The 17,010-nt window shown below is 44.1% G+C and overlaps 1 protein-coding gene across 5 annotated transcripts in view; it reads left to right on the top strand.

Annotated features, from left to right (window-relative positions):
• The first annotated feature begins 796 nt into the window (after positions 1–796).
• odf2a (outer dense fiber of sperm tails 2a) overlaps positions 797–17,010 on the top strand; it is a 114,254-nt gene continuing 98,040 nt past the window's right edge. For 4 of the 5 annotated variants that reach the window (XR_015073324.1, XM_085965302.1, XM_085965300.1 and 1 more), the window contains exons 1-5: positions 797–867; positions 10,854–10,967; positions 11,577–11,696; positions 14,590–14,760; positions 15,796–15,983. Coding sequence is in view for 4 of the 5 variants with exons in the window: in XM_085965302.1 (XP_085821428.1) it covers positions 10,866–10,967; positions 11,577–11,696; positions 14,590–14,760; positions 15,796–15,983 (581 nt within the window). In the remaining variant the exon portion in view is untranslated. Of the gene's footprint in view, positions 868–9,593; positions 9,691–10,853; positions 10,968–11,576; positions 11,697–14,589; positions 14,761–15,795; positions 15,984–17,010 lie in introns of those variants that run through there. The other variant, XM_085965301.1, reaches the window with a different exon arrangement.

Here is a 17,010-nt window from a genome sequence, read left to right as displayed (position 1 = left end):
CCTCTGAGTCAGAAGGTTGTGGGTTCAAGGCTCACACTCCAGTGGCACGCTGCACTGTCAGAGGGGCCGTCTTTTGGATGAAATGTTAAACCGAGGCTGCACCTGCTCTCTCAGGTGGACGTAAAAGTTCCCGCGGCACTATTTCGAAGAAGAGCAGGGGAGTTATCCCCGGTGTCCTGGGGCCAATATTTATCCCTCAATCTACATCACTTAAAAACAGATTATCTGGTCATTATTGCATTGCTGTTTGTGGGAGCTTGCTGTGCCCAAATCAGCTGCCGCGTTTCCTACATTACAACAGTGACTACACTTCAAAAAGTAGTTCATTGGGTGTGAAGCGCTTTGGGGACGTCCTGAGGTGGTGAAAGGCGCTATCACAGAATCACAGAATCTACAGTGCAGATAGAGGCCATTTCGGCCCATCGAGCCTGCACCAACACATATCCCACCCTATCCCCTTAACCCCACGTATTTAATCCCCTAACACTAAGGGTCAATTTATCATAGCCAAATCAACCTAACCTGCACTATCATGGGCTCTTTGCCACATCTCAGGTCAAGTGTTGTTCATGTTTTTTTACGGGGGGTTTTGTGGAGAAAAGCCAGGTGACAGGAGTCGCGAAAGTAGTTGGGCTTGTCGGTTGCCATGGTGATCCAGCAGCCGGCGTAACCCGGAAGCGAACGGCCGACGGTTGACCCCCGGTGTGGGAGGGGTCAGGAGGGGGGGTCAGCAGAGTAGCCAATGGGAGGCGGGGACGAACGGCTGAGGCGATTCGAACGCACCAATCGGAAGAAAGGAAAGCGCGTCCGGAAACCGGCGAGTCCAACCGTCCGCAGGCGTCCGAGAGCGAACGGCGTCTCGGCACGGTAAGGAGCCCAGAGCCCGAGGGCCCTGTGAAAGACTGACAGCAGCAGCTTGCCTTTCTAAAAAACCGCTTCACGACCCCTCCTCCAAAAAAAGGGAGCGGTGAAAACCTAGGTTGATTCCCCGGGATGAGGGGGGGGTTGTGTTATGAAGAAAGGTTGGGCCTATACTCATTGAAAGAAAAGAAAGACTTGCGTTTATATAGCGCCTTTCACGATCAGCAGACGTCTCAAAGGGCTTTACAGCCAATGAAGTACTTTTTGGAGTGTAGTCACTCTTGTAATGCGGCAGCCAATTTGCGCACAGCAAGCTCCCACAAACAGCAACGTGATAATGACAGGATAATCTTTTATTTTGCTATGTTGGTTGAGGGATAAATATTGGCCCCAGGACACTGGGGGAGAACTCCCCTGCTCTTCTTCCAAATTAGTGCCGCGGGATCTTTTACGTCCACCCGAGAGAGCAGTCGAGGCCTCGGTTTAACGTCTCATCCGAAAGACGGCACCTCCGACAGTGCAGCGCTCCCTCAGCACTGCACTGATGTGTCAGCTTTATGTGCTCAAGTCCCTGGAGTGGGGATTTGAACCCACAACCTTCTGACTCAGAGGCTTCTGACACTGAGCCATGGCTGGAGTTTAGAAGAATGAAAGGTGATCTTATTGAAACGTATAAGATGCTGAGGGGGCTTGACAGGGTAGATGTAGGGAGGATGTTTCCCCTCATGGGAGAATCTAGAACCAGGGGTCACAGTCTCAAAATAAGACTACAGAGTCTTTCACCACCTTAGGACCTCCCAAAGTGCTTTGCAGCCAATTAATAGCTTTTTTTTAAGTGTTGTCACTGTTGTAATGTACAAAATGCCAATTTGTGCACAGCAAGCTCCCACAGACAGCAATGTGATAATGACCAAGACGATCTGTTTTTTAGTGATGTTGGTTGAGGGATAAATATTGGCCCAGGACGCCGGGAAGAACTCCCCTGCTCCTCTTCCAATAGTGGCCGTGGGATCTTTTACGTCCACCCGAGAGCAGACGAGGCCTCGGTTTAACGTCTCATCCGAAAGACGGCACCTCCGACAGTGCAGTGCTGTCAGCCTAGATTTTTCTGCTCACGTCTCTGGAGTGGGACTCGAACCCACAGCCATCTGACTGAATCGAGGGTGCTACCCACTGAGCCACAGCTGGGTTCTCCTCCCCCCGATTGCCCCCAATGGTGCGAGGGAGGATTCTGTTACATCCATCAGAAGGAGTGAGTGTGGTGGGGGGCTGTGATGATCTCATCCCCACCCAATCGTTTTGAGGTCGGCCAATGCCGCTTTGGAGAACCCGCCTCCCACTTCACCTCCAGGACTCTCTAGCGCCCATCTTTACCGTCCAGGTTCCCCCGTACAAGTCCGTACACTTCCCACCTCGGGTTTCGGACAAGGTATGTTAATGTCGCCCAGTTCCCAATTCAGTCCCCTTCTTGCCTATTGGGCCGAATCTTGAGTTTGACCCCCTCATCCCCCGCACCCCCCCGTCGGTCAAACCCAACTCTGCCACTGATCAGAATAGGCAGATGGGACCTCCGACACTGTTTCCAAAGGACTGCACCTCTGACAGTGCAGCACTCCCTCGGTACTGCACAGGAGTGTCAGATTATGTGCTCAAGTCTCTGGAGTCGAGTGTGGGGACATAGCACAGCTGGTTAAACAGGACACTTTCCCCAGTCAGGTTTGAATTAACCCTCTCAAGCATTTGTTAGATTGTAACTCTTGCATAGATGCAAATTGGTTTTGTTGTGTGACTCGGTACAAAAGTGATCGGAAGAGGAAACTACAGAGTCCCCTAAAAAGTATGAGATTCCCAGGAGGCTTGAGTTGTCCTAGATTGCAACCAAAAAAAAAACTACACTTAATAAAAATAATATATAGCATTAAGAAGACATGAAATAACTTGTACTCTTCCAGGACTTTGTAACCTGTTTGCTTTGAATGAAATATTTTGCTTTGGTCCTGCAGAGAAGGGAAGAAAATTATTTGAATATTTAATAAATATGTTTAAGTATTGGTGAACTCGTGATTGTGCATTAGTTGTAAATCTGAGAGGTCAAAAATTCAGATTTATTTAATTTGGCAACAAGGTGTTGCAATTAACCTACTTACCTGTGGCAGTAATGTCAGTCTCACGATTACGATGAAATGTTTGCGATTGTGTGTTTTGGGGTTGAGAAGAAGTGGTTCCCACAATGTTGTGAGACTATTTTACACTGAACTGTAATGTTGTACGCCCTTGATGAGGCATCATTTAGAATTAATTCATTCTGGTATTAAGTGCTCCTGCTTTGTTAAGACCTTGAATCTATGATGTGTTACTGATTAATGAGTCTGAAAGTGAAGTGAATTTCTGTTTGGCAAATGATTTGGTGCAGCCTGACATCTGGCAAACTTTACCATTGTTGAGAGACGATCAATTTTGCATCAAATAGCTCCTGTAGTAATAAACGTGCTGGGATATGAGTAATAGCATCACTTGCTGCAACAAATCACTTTCCCTACAGCACAGGCTGAGCTGTGACCTGTAAAAGTATAATTACTTTCATACTTTTGTGCCTTTTTTCTTTACTGCTTGCTTTTTGTGTTTTGACTCTGCTATATTTCTGTGGTTGACATTTCACAAGGTGCTTAATGTCCAGTGTACATTTTAAACAATACATTAATCTATGAGGAAGATTATAATTTATTGCAGTCTTTTTTACTCTAAAATGGACCAGGTTAAAATGTTTTGCTGGGAATAAATTGTTGCATCTGTAGAGTCATCTAATCCTTGGAATTAAGCGCAAACCTCGGCTAATATTTCAGTCCAGTACTTGAGGGAGTGCTGCATTGTAAGAGGTGCCGTCCTTTGGATGATGTGTTGCACTGAGGCCGTGTATGCTTGTTTTACTGGTTCAGGTGGATATTCCAGCACTATTTGAAGGTTATCCCAGTGTTTCCAAACATTTCTCCCTCGACCAGCATCGCCAGAAACAAATTGATTGGTCATTCATCTCATCGCTCTTTGTGGAATCGTGCTGGGTGCAGAATGCCGCTGCCTTTGCAGAGCAGTCACTGAATTTCAGAGTAACTCAATGAGTATGAAACACTTGAGCTCTGATGAGATGCTGTATAAATCTCATTGAAACTTATAAGTTTCAAACAGGACTAGACAGACTAGATGCAGGAAGGATGTTCCCGATGGTGGGGGAGTCCAGAACCAGGGGTCACAGTCTAAGGATATAAGGGGTAAGCCATTTAGGACTGAGATGAGGAGGAATTTCTTCACCCAGAGAGTGGTGAACCTGTGGAATTCTCTACCACAGAAGGCAGTTGAGGCCAATTCATTAAATATATTCAAGAAGGAGTTAGATATATTTCTTAAGGCTAAAGGGATATGGGGAGAAGGCAGGGACAGGGTACTGAGTTTGGATGATCAGCCATGATCTCATTAAATGGCGGAGCAGGCTCGAGGGGCCGAATGGCCGACTCCTGCTCCTATCTTCTATGTTTCTATGTTTAAATACAAGTCTTTCTATGTCTTCTACTGTTGTATAGCTGTTTTAATCATGAGCAGTTGGAAGTGCCATTGCAGAAAATTTCATTTTGAATAAGAGTCAACTTTTATTATTTTACGAGACTATCTTATTCAGTCACCTGACCCGCACAGTTTTTTGTTCCAGTTTTATTCCAATGTTAATGTAGAGGCTACATTATGAAGGCCAGTGAGTTCTGGGCTGTCTTTGTGTAACTTGTGAGTAGCAATGAGTTGTGATCAGTGTTAGAGATGGATTGTAAATTCAATTCCACAGGTGTTTGGCTAGCATCACAATTTAAAAATAAAATTTTTGAAGGGGAAGGAAATAGTTTCAGTTTAAAATATTTCCATTACCCGCAACATCTGGGGGAGAAAAAAATGTAATCAGTGAAAGACCTTTACGACGTTAAACTTGTATTAAGTGTCTTATGATTTTATGTTACTAACTGATCTGATCTGTGGCATTACTTGGATGAGCAGAAATTTTCTCCAATTAAATATTGGGAAGACCGAATTCATTGTTTTCTGTCCCCACCACAAACTCCATTCCCTAGCCACCGACTCCATCCCTCTCCCTAACATCTGTCTGAGGCTGAACCACACTGTTCGCAACCCTGGTGTCATATTTGACCTTGAAATTAACTTCCGACCACACATCTGCAGCATAACTAAGGCCGCCTATTTCCACCTCAGTAATATTGCCTGGTTCCGCCCTTGCCTCAGCTCATCCGCTGCTGAAACCCTCATCCATGCCTTTGTTACCTCTAGACTTTTGACTATTCCAACGCACTCCTGGCTGGCCTCCCACGTTCTACCCTACGGAAACTTGAGGTCATCCAAAACTCGGCTGCCCGTGTCCTCACTCGCACCAAGTCCCGTTCACCCATCACCCCTGTGCTTGCTGACCTACATTGGCTCCCGGTTAAGCAACGCCTCGATTTTCAAAATTCTCATCCTTGTTTTCAAATCCCTCCATGGCCTCGCCCCTCCCTATCTCTGTATTCACAATTCACAATTCAAATCGCTTTATTGGCATGATAAGTTACATCTTATGTTGCCAAAGCATCAAAATACATTTATGGTTTACCACATAAACGCAGTTCTATTCATACAGTGTATAAACAGGTATATCCCTGAGTGTATAAATATACATTCGCATTGTTTATATATATTCTTTTCTTAGTTTACTGGTTGGCTCTCTGTTCATGGCAAGCTGTAACATAGCGTGCCGCCAGTGTTATACAGCTTCTCTCCTCTCCCAGTAGGAATGGGAGTTTTTGGTTGTCATTCAGATTTCTGAAATCAGGGCATATTTGTGAGAATCTTTGGTAGAAATTCTCCCTGATGCCCTGATATTTTCCACAAGCTGTGAGGAAGTGCATCTCTGTCTCCACCACTCCCTGACTGCAGTGCGAGCATATCCTGTCCTCTCTTGGCAGCCTGGTCTGCCTGTGTCTGCCTTTTTCGATCGCTAGGCTATGTTCGCTAAGTCTGTACCTTGTCAAGGTTCTTCTCAGTTTGTTATCCTTTACCATGGTCAGGTAATCAGCTATGTTGTATTGTCTGTTTAGGGCCAAGTAGCAATTGAGTTTGCTTTGGGTTTTTGTTGTTTCTGCCCAATATGTCAGATATTTTTCCTTTTGCTTAGCGACGATTGTGTTGGGTCGAATTCTTTGTGTTACCCTGTCACTGTCCTGGGGCTGGTTATTGTTAGTATTGTTAGTAGTTACTTCACTGAGTCCCAGGACTAGTTGATTGAGGGTATTCTTCTTTATGGTCAGCTCTTGGCATTTCAGGGCGTCGTAGTGATAGCATTGGGGATTGCTCATTTGTAGGTGATTCCAAAATTTGGTGGCTCTTTTTTGGATAGTGATTATTAATGGATATTGGCCTAGTTCCGCCCTGCATGCATTGTTTACTGTTTTCCTTTGAGTCCGGAGGATACTTTTACAGAATTCTGCATGTAGGATCTCAATTGGGTGTTTGTCCCATTTTGCAAATTCTTGTTGAGTTAGCGGTCCCCATACCTCACTGCCATAGAGTGCAATTGGTTCAATTACTGATTTGAAAATTTTGAGCCAAATGCTAATTGGTATTTCTATTTGGATTGATTTTTTGATGGCATAGAAAGCCCTTCTTGCTTTCTCTTTCAGTTCATTCACAGCCAGTTTGAAGTTTCCCGTAGAACTGATTTTTAAGCCCAAGTATGTGTAGTTAGTGGTTTGTTCAATTTTGGTTGTTCCTACTGTGAAATTTATTTTGGGTCCCTGATGTTTGGATCTTTGCTGGAACACAAGGACTTTGGTTTTTTGGGGATTTATTGTCAGGGCCCAAGTCTGGCAGTACGACTCCAGCAGGTCCAGGTTTTGCTGTAGCCCCTCTTTAGTAGGTGACAGCAGAACCAGGTCGTCTGCATAGAGGAGGAATTTAACCTTGGATTCATATAGGGTGAGGCCGGGTGCTGTAGATTGTTCAAGTAGTTTTGCCAATCCATTTATGTAAATATTAAAGAGTGTCGGTGAGATTGGCGAGCCCTGCGTCACCCCCCGCCCCTGTGGGAAGTATTTTGTTTGTTTGTCTCCAATTTTAACTGCACATTTGTTGTTTGTATACATTGATTTAATTACATCATATGTTTTCCCTCCTACCCCACTTTCGATAAGTTTCAGGAATAAACCGTCATGCCAGATGGAGTCGAAAGCCTTCTGGAAATCTACAAAGCATGCGTAGATTTTGCTTTTGTTATGGTGAACGTGTTTGTCAATTAGGGTCTGTAGGGTGAAGATATGATCGGATGTTCTATAGTTTGGCAGGAATCCAATTTGGCTTTTACTCAAGACATTGTGCTCCTCAAGGAAGTTTATAAGTCTTTTGTTTATGATGCTACAGAATACCTTCCCCAGGTTACTGTTTACACAGATGCCTCGATAGTTGTTTGGGTCGATTTTGTCCCCACTTTTGTATATGGGCGTTATGAGTCCTTTGTTCCAGATATCAGGGAAATAACCAACACTCAGAACCAAGTTGAAGAGTTTTAGGATAGCCAGTTTCATTTTGTTGTCTGTGTGTTTAATCATCTCGTTTAGTATGCCGTCTGTCCCGCAGGCTTTTCCTGGTCGCAGGTCCTTGAGTTTTTCAAGAAGTTCTTTTTCTGTTATTATGGCGTCCAGCGGGTTTTGGTTATCTTTTATGGCCATTTCTAGCTTTTCCAGTTTTTTGCATATTTGGTGTTGCTCTGGTCTTAGTGTGTTTTTCTGGTATAATTTTTCAAAGTGGTTTACCCATGTGTCCCCATTTTGAATGGCCAAATCGTCGTGTTGTTTTTTGTGTAGTGTTTTCAAGTTTTCCCAGAAACAATTGGAATCTATGGATTCCTCCATGGAGCTGAGTGTATTCTTAATATATTGCTCTTTTTTGGTTCTGAGTGTGTTTCTGTATTGTGTTAGTGTCTGACAATAAGTAAGGCGTAGTTCCTCGTTTTCTGGATGTCTGTGTTTTTGGTTTGATATTTTTCTAAGTTTTTTCCTCATGTTATGGCAATCTCGGTCAAACCATTTTTCATAGTTTTTTGTTTTGGGTTTGTTGTTGCGAGCTTTCAAGTTTGCATTTGTTGCCAAATTATCAAAAATATTGTTTAGTTTACTAACTGCCCGGTTTACGCCTTCTTTATTGTGAGTGTATATGTTATCCAGAAAGGTGTCTAAGAGAGCTTGAGTTGATGCATTGCTAATTGTTTTCTGGTATTTTTCCGTGTCGTTTTTGGCCCATCTGTACGATTTTTTGGTGTTGTACAGTTTACTGGGTTGTGTTTCTATGTTGTTTGTTTCTGTCTTTTTGAGGAACATAGTAATTTGACTGTGATCTGACAGTGTTGTTTGTGGTTTGACTGTGAATGCTCTGAAAGAGGATGGGTCTAAGTCTGTAATCATATAGTCTACTGTGCTGCAGCCAAGAGGTGAGCAATCTCTGTAACCTCCTCCAGCCCCACAACCCCCCCCCCCCACCCCGAGATATCTGCACTCCTCTAATTCTGCCCTCTTGAGCATCCCTGATTATAATTGCTCCACCATTGGTGGCCGTGCCTTTTGCCTAGGCCCTAAGCTCTGGAATTCCCTCCTTGAACCTCTCCGCCTCTCTACCTTTCTTTCCTCCTTTAAGCCGCTCCTTAAACCTTACCTCTTTGACCAAGCTTTTGATCATCTGCCCTAATTTCTCCTTGTATGGCTTGGTGTCAAATTTTGTCTTGATACTCCTGTGAAGTGCCTTAGGATGTTTTACTACGTTAAAGATGCTATATAAATACAAGTTGTTGCTGTTGTTGTAGTCTCGTTCTGGTGTACAGTTGTGATGCTGCTAACCAGGCCTGTTGGAAACATTAGGAACAGGAGTAGGCCATTCAGCCTCCTCTGCTAATCAGTTAGACTATGGCTGATCTGTACCTCAACCCCATTTACCCACCTTTGCTCCATATCCCTTGATACCTGTGCCTAACAAAAATCAATCTGTCTTGAAAGCTCCATTTGACCCAACATCCACAGTCTTTTGGGAGTGATTTCCACTTCCTGAATGGCCTCGCTCTAATTTTAAGATTACATCCCCTTGTTCTTGATTTCCCCCACCTGAGGAAATAGTTTCTCCGCATCTACTCTATCAAATCCTTTCAACATTTTAAACACCTCGATCAGATCACCCCTCAATCTTCTATGTGCAAGGGAATACAAGCAAGTTTATGCAACCTGTCTTCATAATTTAACCCTCTAAGCCCTGGTATCATTCTTTAAGGCCACTACTAAGGTGCTTTTCCGTGGAAGAGTAGTCTGAATAGGCAGTTAAAGGCAAATTCTGATGAAAGGCTATCGACCTGAAACATTATCTGTTTCTCTCTCTCCACAGATGCTGCCTGACCTGCTGAGTATTTCCATCATTTTCTGTTTTTATTAAAGGCAAATTGCTTGATAATCTGCACTAGAGAAAAGGTCAGGATATTGCAAGGTTGGAAAAACCAGCAGGAAATGATTTTTTTTTTGAAGAACTAGTCAATCTCCCGTGACATTGCAAGTAGGGAGCTGAGGCCAAATGCAAACTTCAGGTGCAGCAGGATTAGAGGGCAGGGGATAATTGGACATGCATTCTGTCCTTTATTTTTATATAATGTTCTATTATCATCCATAGTTAAATAGCAGCAGTCGAGTTAGATGGAACATAGCCTGTACTGCAGAGAAACGGCTGAGGAGCTAGAAGATGCAAAACTGAAACGCTACAGCGCCATTTCTGGTAGGAGGGTGTAATTACAGCATGAAAAGCTTACATAGGCAGTTTCCATTACAAGTGTGAACATCAGAATTTATAATGAAGTTGCCAGTGAATGTACATAGATGCAAGATTCTTACTTTATACAGCAACCAAACATTTATAAATTATCTTTATTCAAAGGGGAGGAAGTGATGCTTCAGTTGTACAGGGCCTTGGACAGACCCCATCTGGAGCGCTGCATTCAGTTCTGGGCACCGCACCTCACCTCAGGAAGGAGATTTTTTAAAAATGTAATCTTGGCTATATTGTCCTTGGAGGGGATGCAGTGCAGATTCACCAGAATGACACCAAAGCTAAAAGGGTTTAATTTATGAGGGCAGGTTGCGCAAAACTTGATTTGTATTCCCTTGAGTTTAGAAGGTTGAGGGGTGATCTAATCGAGGTGTTTAAAATGACAAAGATTTGATAGGGTAGATACAGAGAAACTATTTCCTCTGGTGGGGAATCCAGAAGGGAGCACAATCTTCGAATTCGAGCTAGATCTTTCAGGAAAGAAATCAGCAAAGCACTTTTTCCACACACAGTGGAAATCTGGAACTCTCTTCCCCCAAAAGAATGTGAATGCCGGGTCAGTTGAAAGTTTCAAGATTAGATTGTTTTTTTGGTTGGATAAGTGTTTCTAGGGTTATGGATCGGAGGTGGGTCAATGGAGTTGAGATACAGACAAACCATGATATGATTGAATGGCAGAACAGGCTTGAGGGGCTGAATGGACTACTCCTGTCCTTGTGTTCCTGAAGTATACGGTAGATGAATTTGTGGAGGCCAATGTTTTGATTCTGCTTCCTTGGATACTTTAGGAAGATGTTTTAGGGATGGATGCGAGCGTTCTGTGGCAGCTCCAGTGACTTTAGAGTGGGCTGGTGTTTTGGATCGACCTATGAGTTGGTTTGGAGCAACTTGATCCTTGTGGGGTTGGAAAGAAAATCATCTTTATTAATTGTGTATTGCTGTGTACCCCATTAGTATGGGCTGAATTCAACCGAGTCCTTGAGGTGAAATGACAATGTTCTATTTCATTGTGCTATCCTGCATACTGTATAAAAGAAACATTTCCCTTATAAACCTGCTCAATCTTTAGATGAGGCAAAAGTAACCTGATTCTTTGTGTTCCTTCGGATCAGCTGAGAAGAGAAATGAAAACCAGAACCTCTCCTCTGCTGCATGTTCACGTCGATGAAACTACTCCTGTTCATGTTCATGTTAAAAAGAGTCCCAAGCCAGCAAAGAAAGTCCAGGTAATCACTTGGCTCTTGTAAAAAAAAAAAAAAAAAAATATATATATATATATATAGTCCGTGTGTGTCTCTCACTTGCTGCCTTGTGCTTTGCCCACTTGTGTACGTCCTGTGTCTATCTATCTCATACCCTCTGATGTAAAAAGACTACTAAGCACTTGGTTTGAGTATAAAACAAGGCTTTAATCAACTGTTTCACAACCAGGAGATTCTAGTTACATCACTAGTTCCTGCTTACAGAAACATCCTGAGCAAGCTGGGCCCACGCCCGAGTATTTATACTCCTTGGACGGCGCCACCAGCTGGCCGCCCAGTGTTACTTCATGAGCCATGATAAGATTCATGACACTCTTCTTCCTTTCCCACCCCCGTTTCTGTTAAGATTGGAATTCGTTTAATTATCAGAAATTGCATTTCTTTTACTTAAATCGGTAGTCATCACTATTATTTTGAATGACAATTGTAGTTTCATGTCTGCAGTGCTGTCTTTCAAGCCAATAACTGCACCGACAGACTGCAGTTTGCAAAGGATTGTTCCTTGACAAAATGTCTTCTGTTAAAATGAGACAACTTAATGCACCGTTTAACTTTTTTCCTTTTAATGTGTAGCAAAAGCTGAAAGGCGCATGGGAATGCGGCAACCTACGAGCAACCAGTAAGGTAAAGACCAAGGTCCCGTGGATTCCACCAGGCAAAACATCAATAAGAGAAGTTGGCTACAAATGGGAGGTTTGTACCAAAGATTCTTTGGACATGTTTGTGTTTTTGTATTAAGGATGCAGTTGTACAGGAAACTCTTTTAACCGGCACCTAAATATCCGGAAATCTCTCTCACCCGGCAAAATTCAGGAGTAGGTTCAGGTAAGTTTTACTATATATTAGTGGCCGTGTAACCGGGGTTCCCGCACCTGTGGCCGTGCAACAGGGACTCCTGGATCTGTGGCCGTGTAACCGGGACTCCTGCACCTGTGGCCGTGTATGGGGCTCTCGTACCTTGGTAAGTATACCTCCCTGTAATCCGGACTTTTTGATCAACCGGCACCACGCCGGTCCCGTCGGTGCTGGATAAAGAAGAGTTTCCTGTACTGTAGTTTCTGCTTCAGTGAAACAAAAGTATTCACATAAGTCTGGTGTCAATCTGACTCCAAACATGAATAGTTCGAGAGCCCCTGGAAAAGGCCTTCTCGCCCCCGTTTAATGTAACTGCTGCTTACAAGTATTTCTCTGCTCTTCGTATTGTTCCACACAGTTTCCCACACCACTCAAAATAAAGCCTCTCCCTCTTCCAGTAAATGTAAGAAGTCACACAACACCAGGTTATAGTCCAACAGTTTTATTTGAAATCACAAGCTTTCGGAGCGCCGCTCCTTCGTCAGGTGAAGTGGAGAGATGCATATAGACTCAGATTATATAGTCAGAGAATAATGCCAGATGATTACAGGTAATCTTTCTAACTGCCATTTATCACACCTCGGCAGAGAGATAATCACAGCAATCAAAGGTGTGAATGGTGTCCAAATAGGTCAGTCAGGAAAACATTACATCAAAGAATAATGAGGTGGGGTCACAAGGGGTCAAATGTTGCAGATGCTGGGGTCTGGACGAAAAACATTTTCTTTGCTGGAAATCACAGCAGGTCCGGCCGCATCTGTGTAAAGAGAACAAGCCAACGACGACTCGAGTCTGGATGACCCTACGTCCGGTGGGGTTACATGTAGCGTGACGTGAACCCAAGATCCCGGTTGAGGCCGTCCTCATGAGTGCGGAACTTGGCTATCAGTTTCTGCTGTACGATTTTGCGTTGTCGTGTGTCTCGAAGGCCGCCTTGGAGAATGCTTACCCGAAGATCGGAGGCTGAGTGTCCTTGACTGCTGAAGTGTTCCTCAACTGGGAGGGAACACTCCTGCACGGCGATTGTTGTGCGTAAACACACAGTATTTCAAAAGTGTATGTATGCGATAGATTGGGCAGGCTAATGGCAGTCTATATTTGAATGCCCTTTTACTGTGCTGGCCTGTGGCTTTAACATGCTATACACAGTGCGTTCCTGATTTCATTTGGTGGGTGATGTTGAACAGAACTGAAACCCTTCTCATTCCGGAATACAGAGACAATTTTAGGAGTCGATTCCGGCCACTAGATGGTGTTAATGGGCTAATTCACTGCAGAAGCATCACCGCTGAGCTCTCGTATCCCTATCCAATGTTCACCCACTTACACTTCCAGTGAGCCCAGTAACAGTGCAGTTCTAGGAGAAGTTCACATCTGGAAACCGAGTGGGACAGAGGGAAGGACTGAAGGAGAATAAGAACTTTAACTTTAATAACAAAAGAAATGGCTGCCCTTAAGCCAGTGAATAGCTGAGCTGTAAAGACCAGGATGGTCCCAGCTTCAATCTCTGGTCTGTGCTGAGCTAGCAACAATTGACCTCCGCGTTTCGAATGTGCAGGGGAAATTCAGCCATGGTTCCCATTCTTGATCAGTGTCTGTGAATCCTGCCGGAAATGCACCTATGTGGACTTTGGATGAAGATAGGATGAGGTTTAGCTGTGGTGCTTCAGCAGTAAAATAGCCCTAATAACACTGTCTAGACTGAGGCTAGGTAGTGGAGGGTGCCTGCAGAATCACATGCCAAAATGTAATCAATGCCTTCAGGAGGAAGGATGATCAACCTGGTGGGATCTTTGAGGAGCCACAGACCTGGCTACAGGCTGAGCTAATTCTTTACTTTGAAAAGAATATTACATTTCCAGGGCCTCTCAGCTTTTACCGTTCCATCTGTCCCAGAGCTGGTAATAAATTCAAACAAAAACAACAACTTATATTTATATAGTGCCTTTAACATAAAAGCTTCCCAAGGCACTTCACAGGAGTGTTATCAAAAACAAAAATTTGACACCGAGCCATATAGAGAGATGTTAGGAGAGATGGCCAAAAGCTTGGTTGAAGAGGTAGGTTTTAAGGAGCGTCTTAAAGGAGGAAAGAGAAGTGGAGAGGTGGAGAGATTTAGGGAGGGAATTCCAGAGCTTAAGACCTAGGCAGCTAAAGGCACGACCGCCAAGGGTGGAGCATTTAAAATCGGAGATGTTCAAAAGGCCAGAATAGGCAGAACGCAGAAGTCTAGGGGGGTCATAGGACTGTAGGAGATTACAGAGATAAGGAGGAGTAAGGCCATGGAGGGATTTGAAAACAAGGATGAGAATTTTAAAATCGAGGCATTGCTTAACTGGGAGCCAGTGTGGGTCAGCGAGCATGGGGAGATGGGTGAGCGGGACTTGGTACGAGTTAGCACACGGGCGGCAGAGTTTTGGATGACTTCGAGTTTATGGAGGGTAGAACTCGAGAGGCTGGCCAGGAGTGCGTTGGAATAGTCAAGTCTAGAGGTGATAAAGGCATGGATGAGGGTTTCAGCAGCAGGTGAGCTGAGGTAAGGGCGAATGTTATGAAAGTGGAAATGGGTGGTCTTAGGTTGCGAACAGACTTGGTCAGCCTTAGACAGTTGCCGGGGAGAGAGATTGAATCAGTGGAAAGGGAACAGAGTTTGTGACCTGGTGCATCAGGCATAGAAGATGGTAATTGACAACTATAGGTAATAATTGCTGTCATGCTACTTCTGTTCCAGGGCCCAACCCATCGACTAGATATAACTCCTATTGACACTGAGAAATTCCATTCAACACTTCACCTGAGTGACCTCTCCACAGATGATGAGGAGACTGTACATGGGAAGATGAATCAGTACGAGAAGAAAATCGACTGTCTTATGAACCAAGTGGGATCGCTAAAAAATGAAGTAAGATTTAGCAACGGTCAAGGGAAGATACTATTTTAAAAGATGGTAATAAATTGAGTAATATGCCATCAACTCTTAATTCAGCTCCTTCACACCATTGTATCCATCACATCTCTCAGAAGCATCTCAAAGTGCTTCACAAACTGAATTGCTTTAAGTGCAGACACTTTTGTATAGGCAGCCATTTTAATTACAACATCATATGTGACAGTAATGAGATGAACGACCAGTTAATTTGTTCTTGGTCACGTTGCTTGCAGGAGGAATGTTGTCCAGGACACCAGCAGATTTATCTGCTCTTTAAATAGTGCCACGAGATCTTTCATTGGAACTGGGAACAGGCAGACAAGTTTAATGCTTCATCTGACGCCGGCAGATCCAACAATGTAGCACCCCCTCAGATTATGCATTCAAGAGTGGGGCTTGCAACCACAACCTTCTGACTCGGAGGCAAGAGTTGATTAGAGGAGCTGAATTCTGTGGGGTCTTCCTTACCCGACTCTAAACCTCTATACTCAAACTGGTTGGCTTTCAATCCCATTTCTTGACTGGGATTGATTAAATTCCGTTTTAAAGCGGTCACCTGACTCAGCATAGAAACATAGAAGATAGGAGCAGGAGTCGGCCATTCGGCCCCTCGAGCCTGCTCCGCCATTCAATGAGATCATGGCTGATCATCCAAATTCAGTACCCTGTCCCTGCCTTCTCCCCATATCCCTTGATCCCTTTAGCCTTAAGAAATATATCCAACTCCTTCTTGAATATATTTAATGAATTGGCCTCAACTGCCTTCTGTGGTAGAGAATTCCGCAGGTTCACCACTCTCTGGGTGAAGAAATTCCTCCTCATCTCTGTCCTAAATGGCTTACCCCTTATCCTTAGATTTCTAATTTCTCTCACTTCCCTGCAGCAAAAATAAGCTCAGTCGCCTGTGAGTCTTTTTCATAACCTACTCCCCCGAGGTTTCGAATGATCTTTGTCACTTTTCTCATAATTCCCACTTGAGAATCCTAATTGTGGCAATTGTTTTTGTAGGTTGAACTGAGGAAGAAAAATCACCTGTTGGAACAGCGAGAGGAGGAGCTGAATGTGTCGAAGCGGCTGATTGAAGAGAAAGAGGAGGAATTGGCTGAAGTCACCAAGGAGCTGGTTCTTACAGAGCACAAGAACGAGCTGCTTCAAAGGGACATTGAGATGATGAAAGAGGATCCAGATGTTTCCTGGTACAAAAATTTATAACTAACTGTCCCCTTTTCTCCTGGGCTTCTGCGAGCACTCTTTCCTTCACACAACTTATCTCAGCTGGGAGGACAGCCACTCCAGGCAATGAATGTCGCCCTGATGGAGCAGGAGATATATTTGTAGTTGGGCAAAATAGATCAGGGTGACTCACTGCCTGACATCATCCATGATAATTAGGTGGACAACTTAATCAGCCCGGCCAAGAACTGATGACATTTATTTGTTGTCTTTGGGGATTTGATTCAGTAGGCTAGAGTTCCGACCATATAGCTGGAAGGCTAATGGTTTAATTGTTGTACTACTGAGCCACCCAAAATGGAGACATTGGGGGTGAAAACGGTCTTTGGCAAATGCGTGAATTTGGCGATAGCAAAACAGCAGCCATTTTCCACTGTGCCTGATTTTCTTTACCATTTGGAAAGAGTGAATGAACTTCAAGTGTTACGGAACTATGAGAGAGAGCCAACATGGCTTATGAGAGGCAAATCATGCTTGATGTAGATTGTGGAGTACTTTTGAGGGGATTTTTAAAAATACCTTGTAGACATGGGGATTTCAAGTGAATGTTTATTGAGATTTCAGCAAAGCTTTTCAGGTAGTATCACAAGAGGTTGGTCCCCAAGGTTGGCAGGCATGGCATAGGTGAAGTGCTCCTGAAATAAATTGGAAATGGGCTGAAGCCGAGGAAGCAGAGATTGGTTGTACGTGGAGCTGGTTCAGCGTGGAAGTAGGTAACTCGCCGGGTGCTTTGGGGATCAGTGCTGGAGCTGTTGCTGTTTGCAATGTCTGCAGATAACTTGAGAGTGGGGTCAGAAACGAAACTCCACATGTTTCATAGAATGGTTACAGCACAGAAGGCGGCCATTTGGCCTGTTGAGCCCATGCTGACTCTCAGCTAGTCCCACTCCCCCGCCCTTTCCCCGTAGCCCTGCAATTTTTTTTCCTTCAGGTACTTATCCAACTCCCTTTTGAAAGATAAAATTGAGTCTGCCTCCGCCACCCTTTCAG

This window comes from Somniosus microcephalus, chromosome 23 (genome assembly GCF_052327205.1).
Source record: "Somniosus microcephalus isolate GS21.2 chromosome 23, FLI_Smic_1.0, whole genome shotgun sequence".
Classification (NCBI taxonomy): Eukaryota; Metazoa; Chordata; class Chondrichthyes; order Squaliformes; family Somniosidae; genus Somniosus; species Somniosus microcephalus.
Note: the sequence above shows the minus strand (reverse complement) of the source record. Positions and strands in the feature narration are given on the sequence as shown.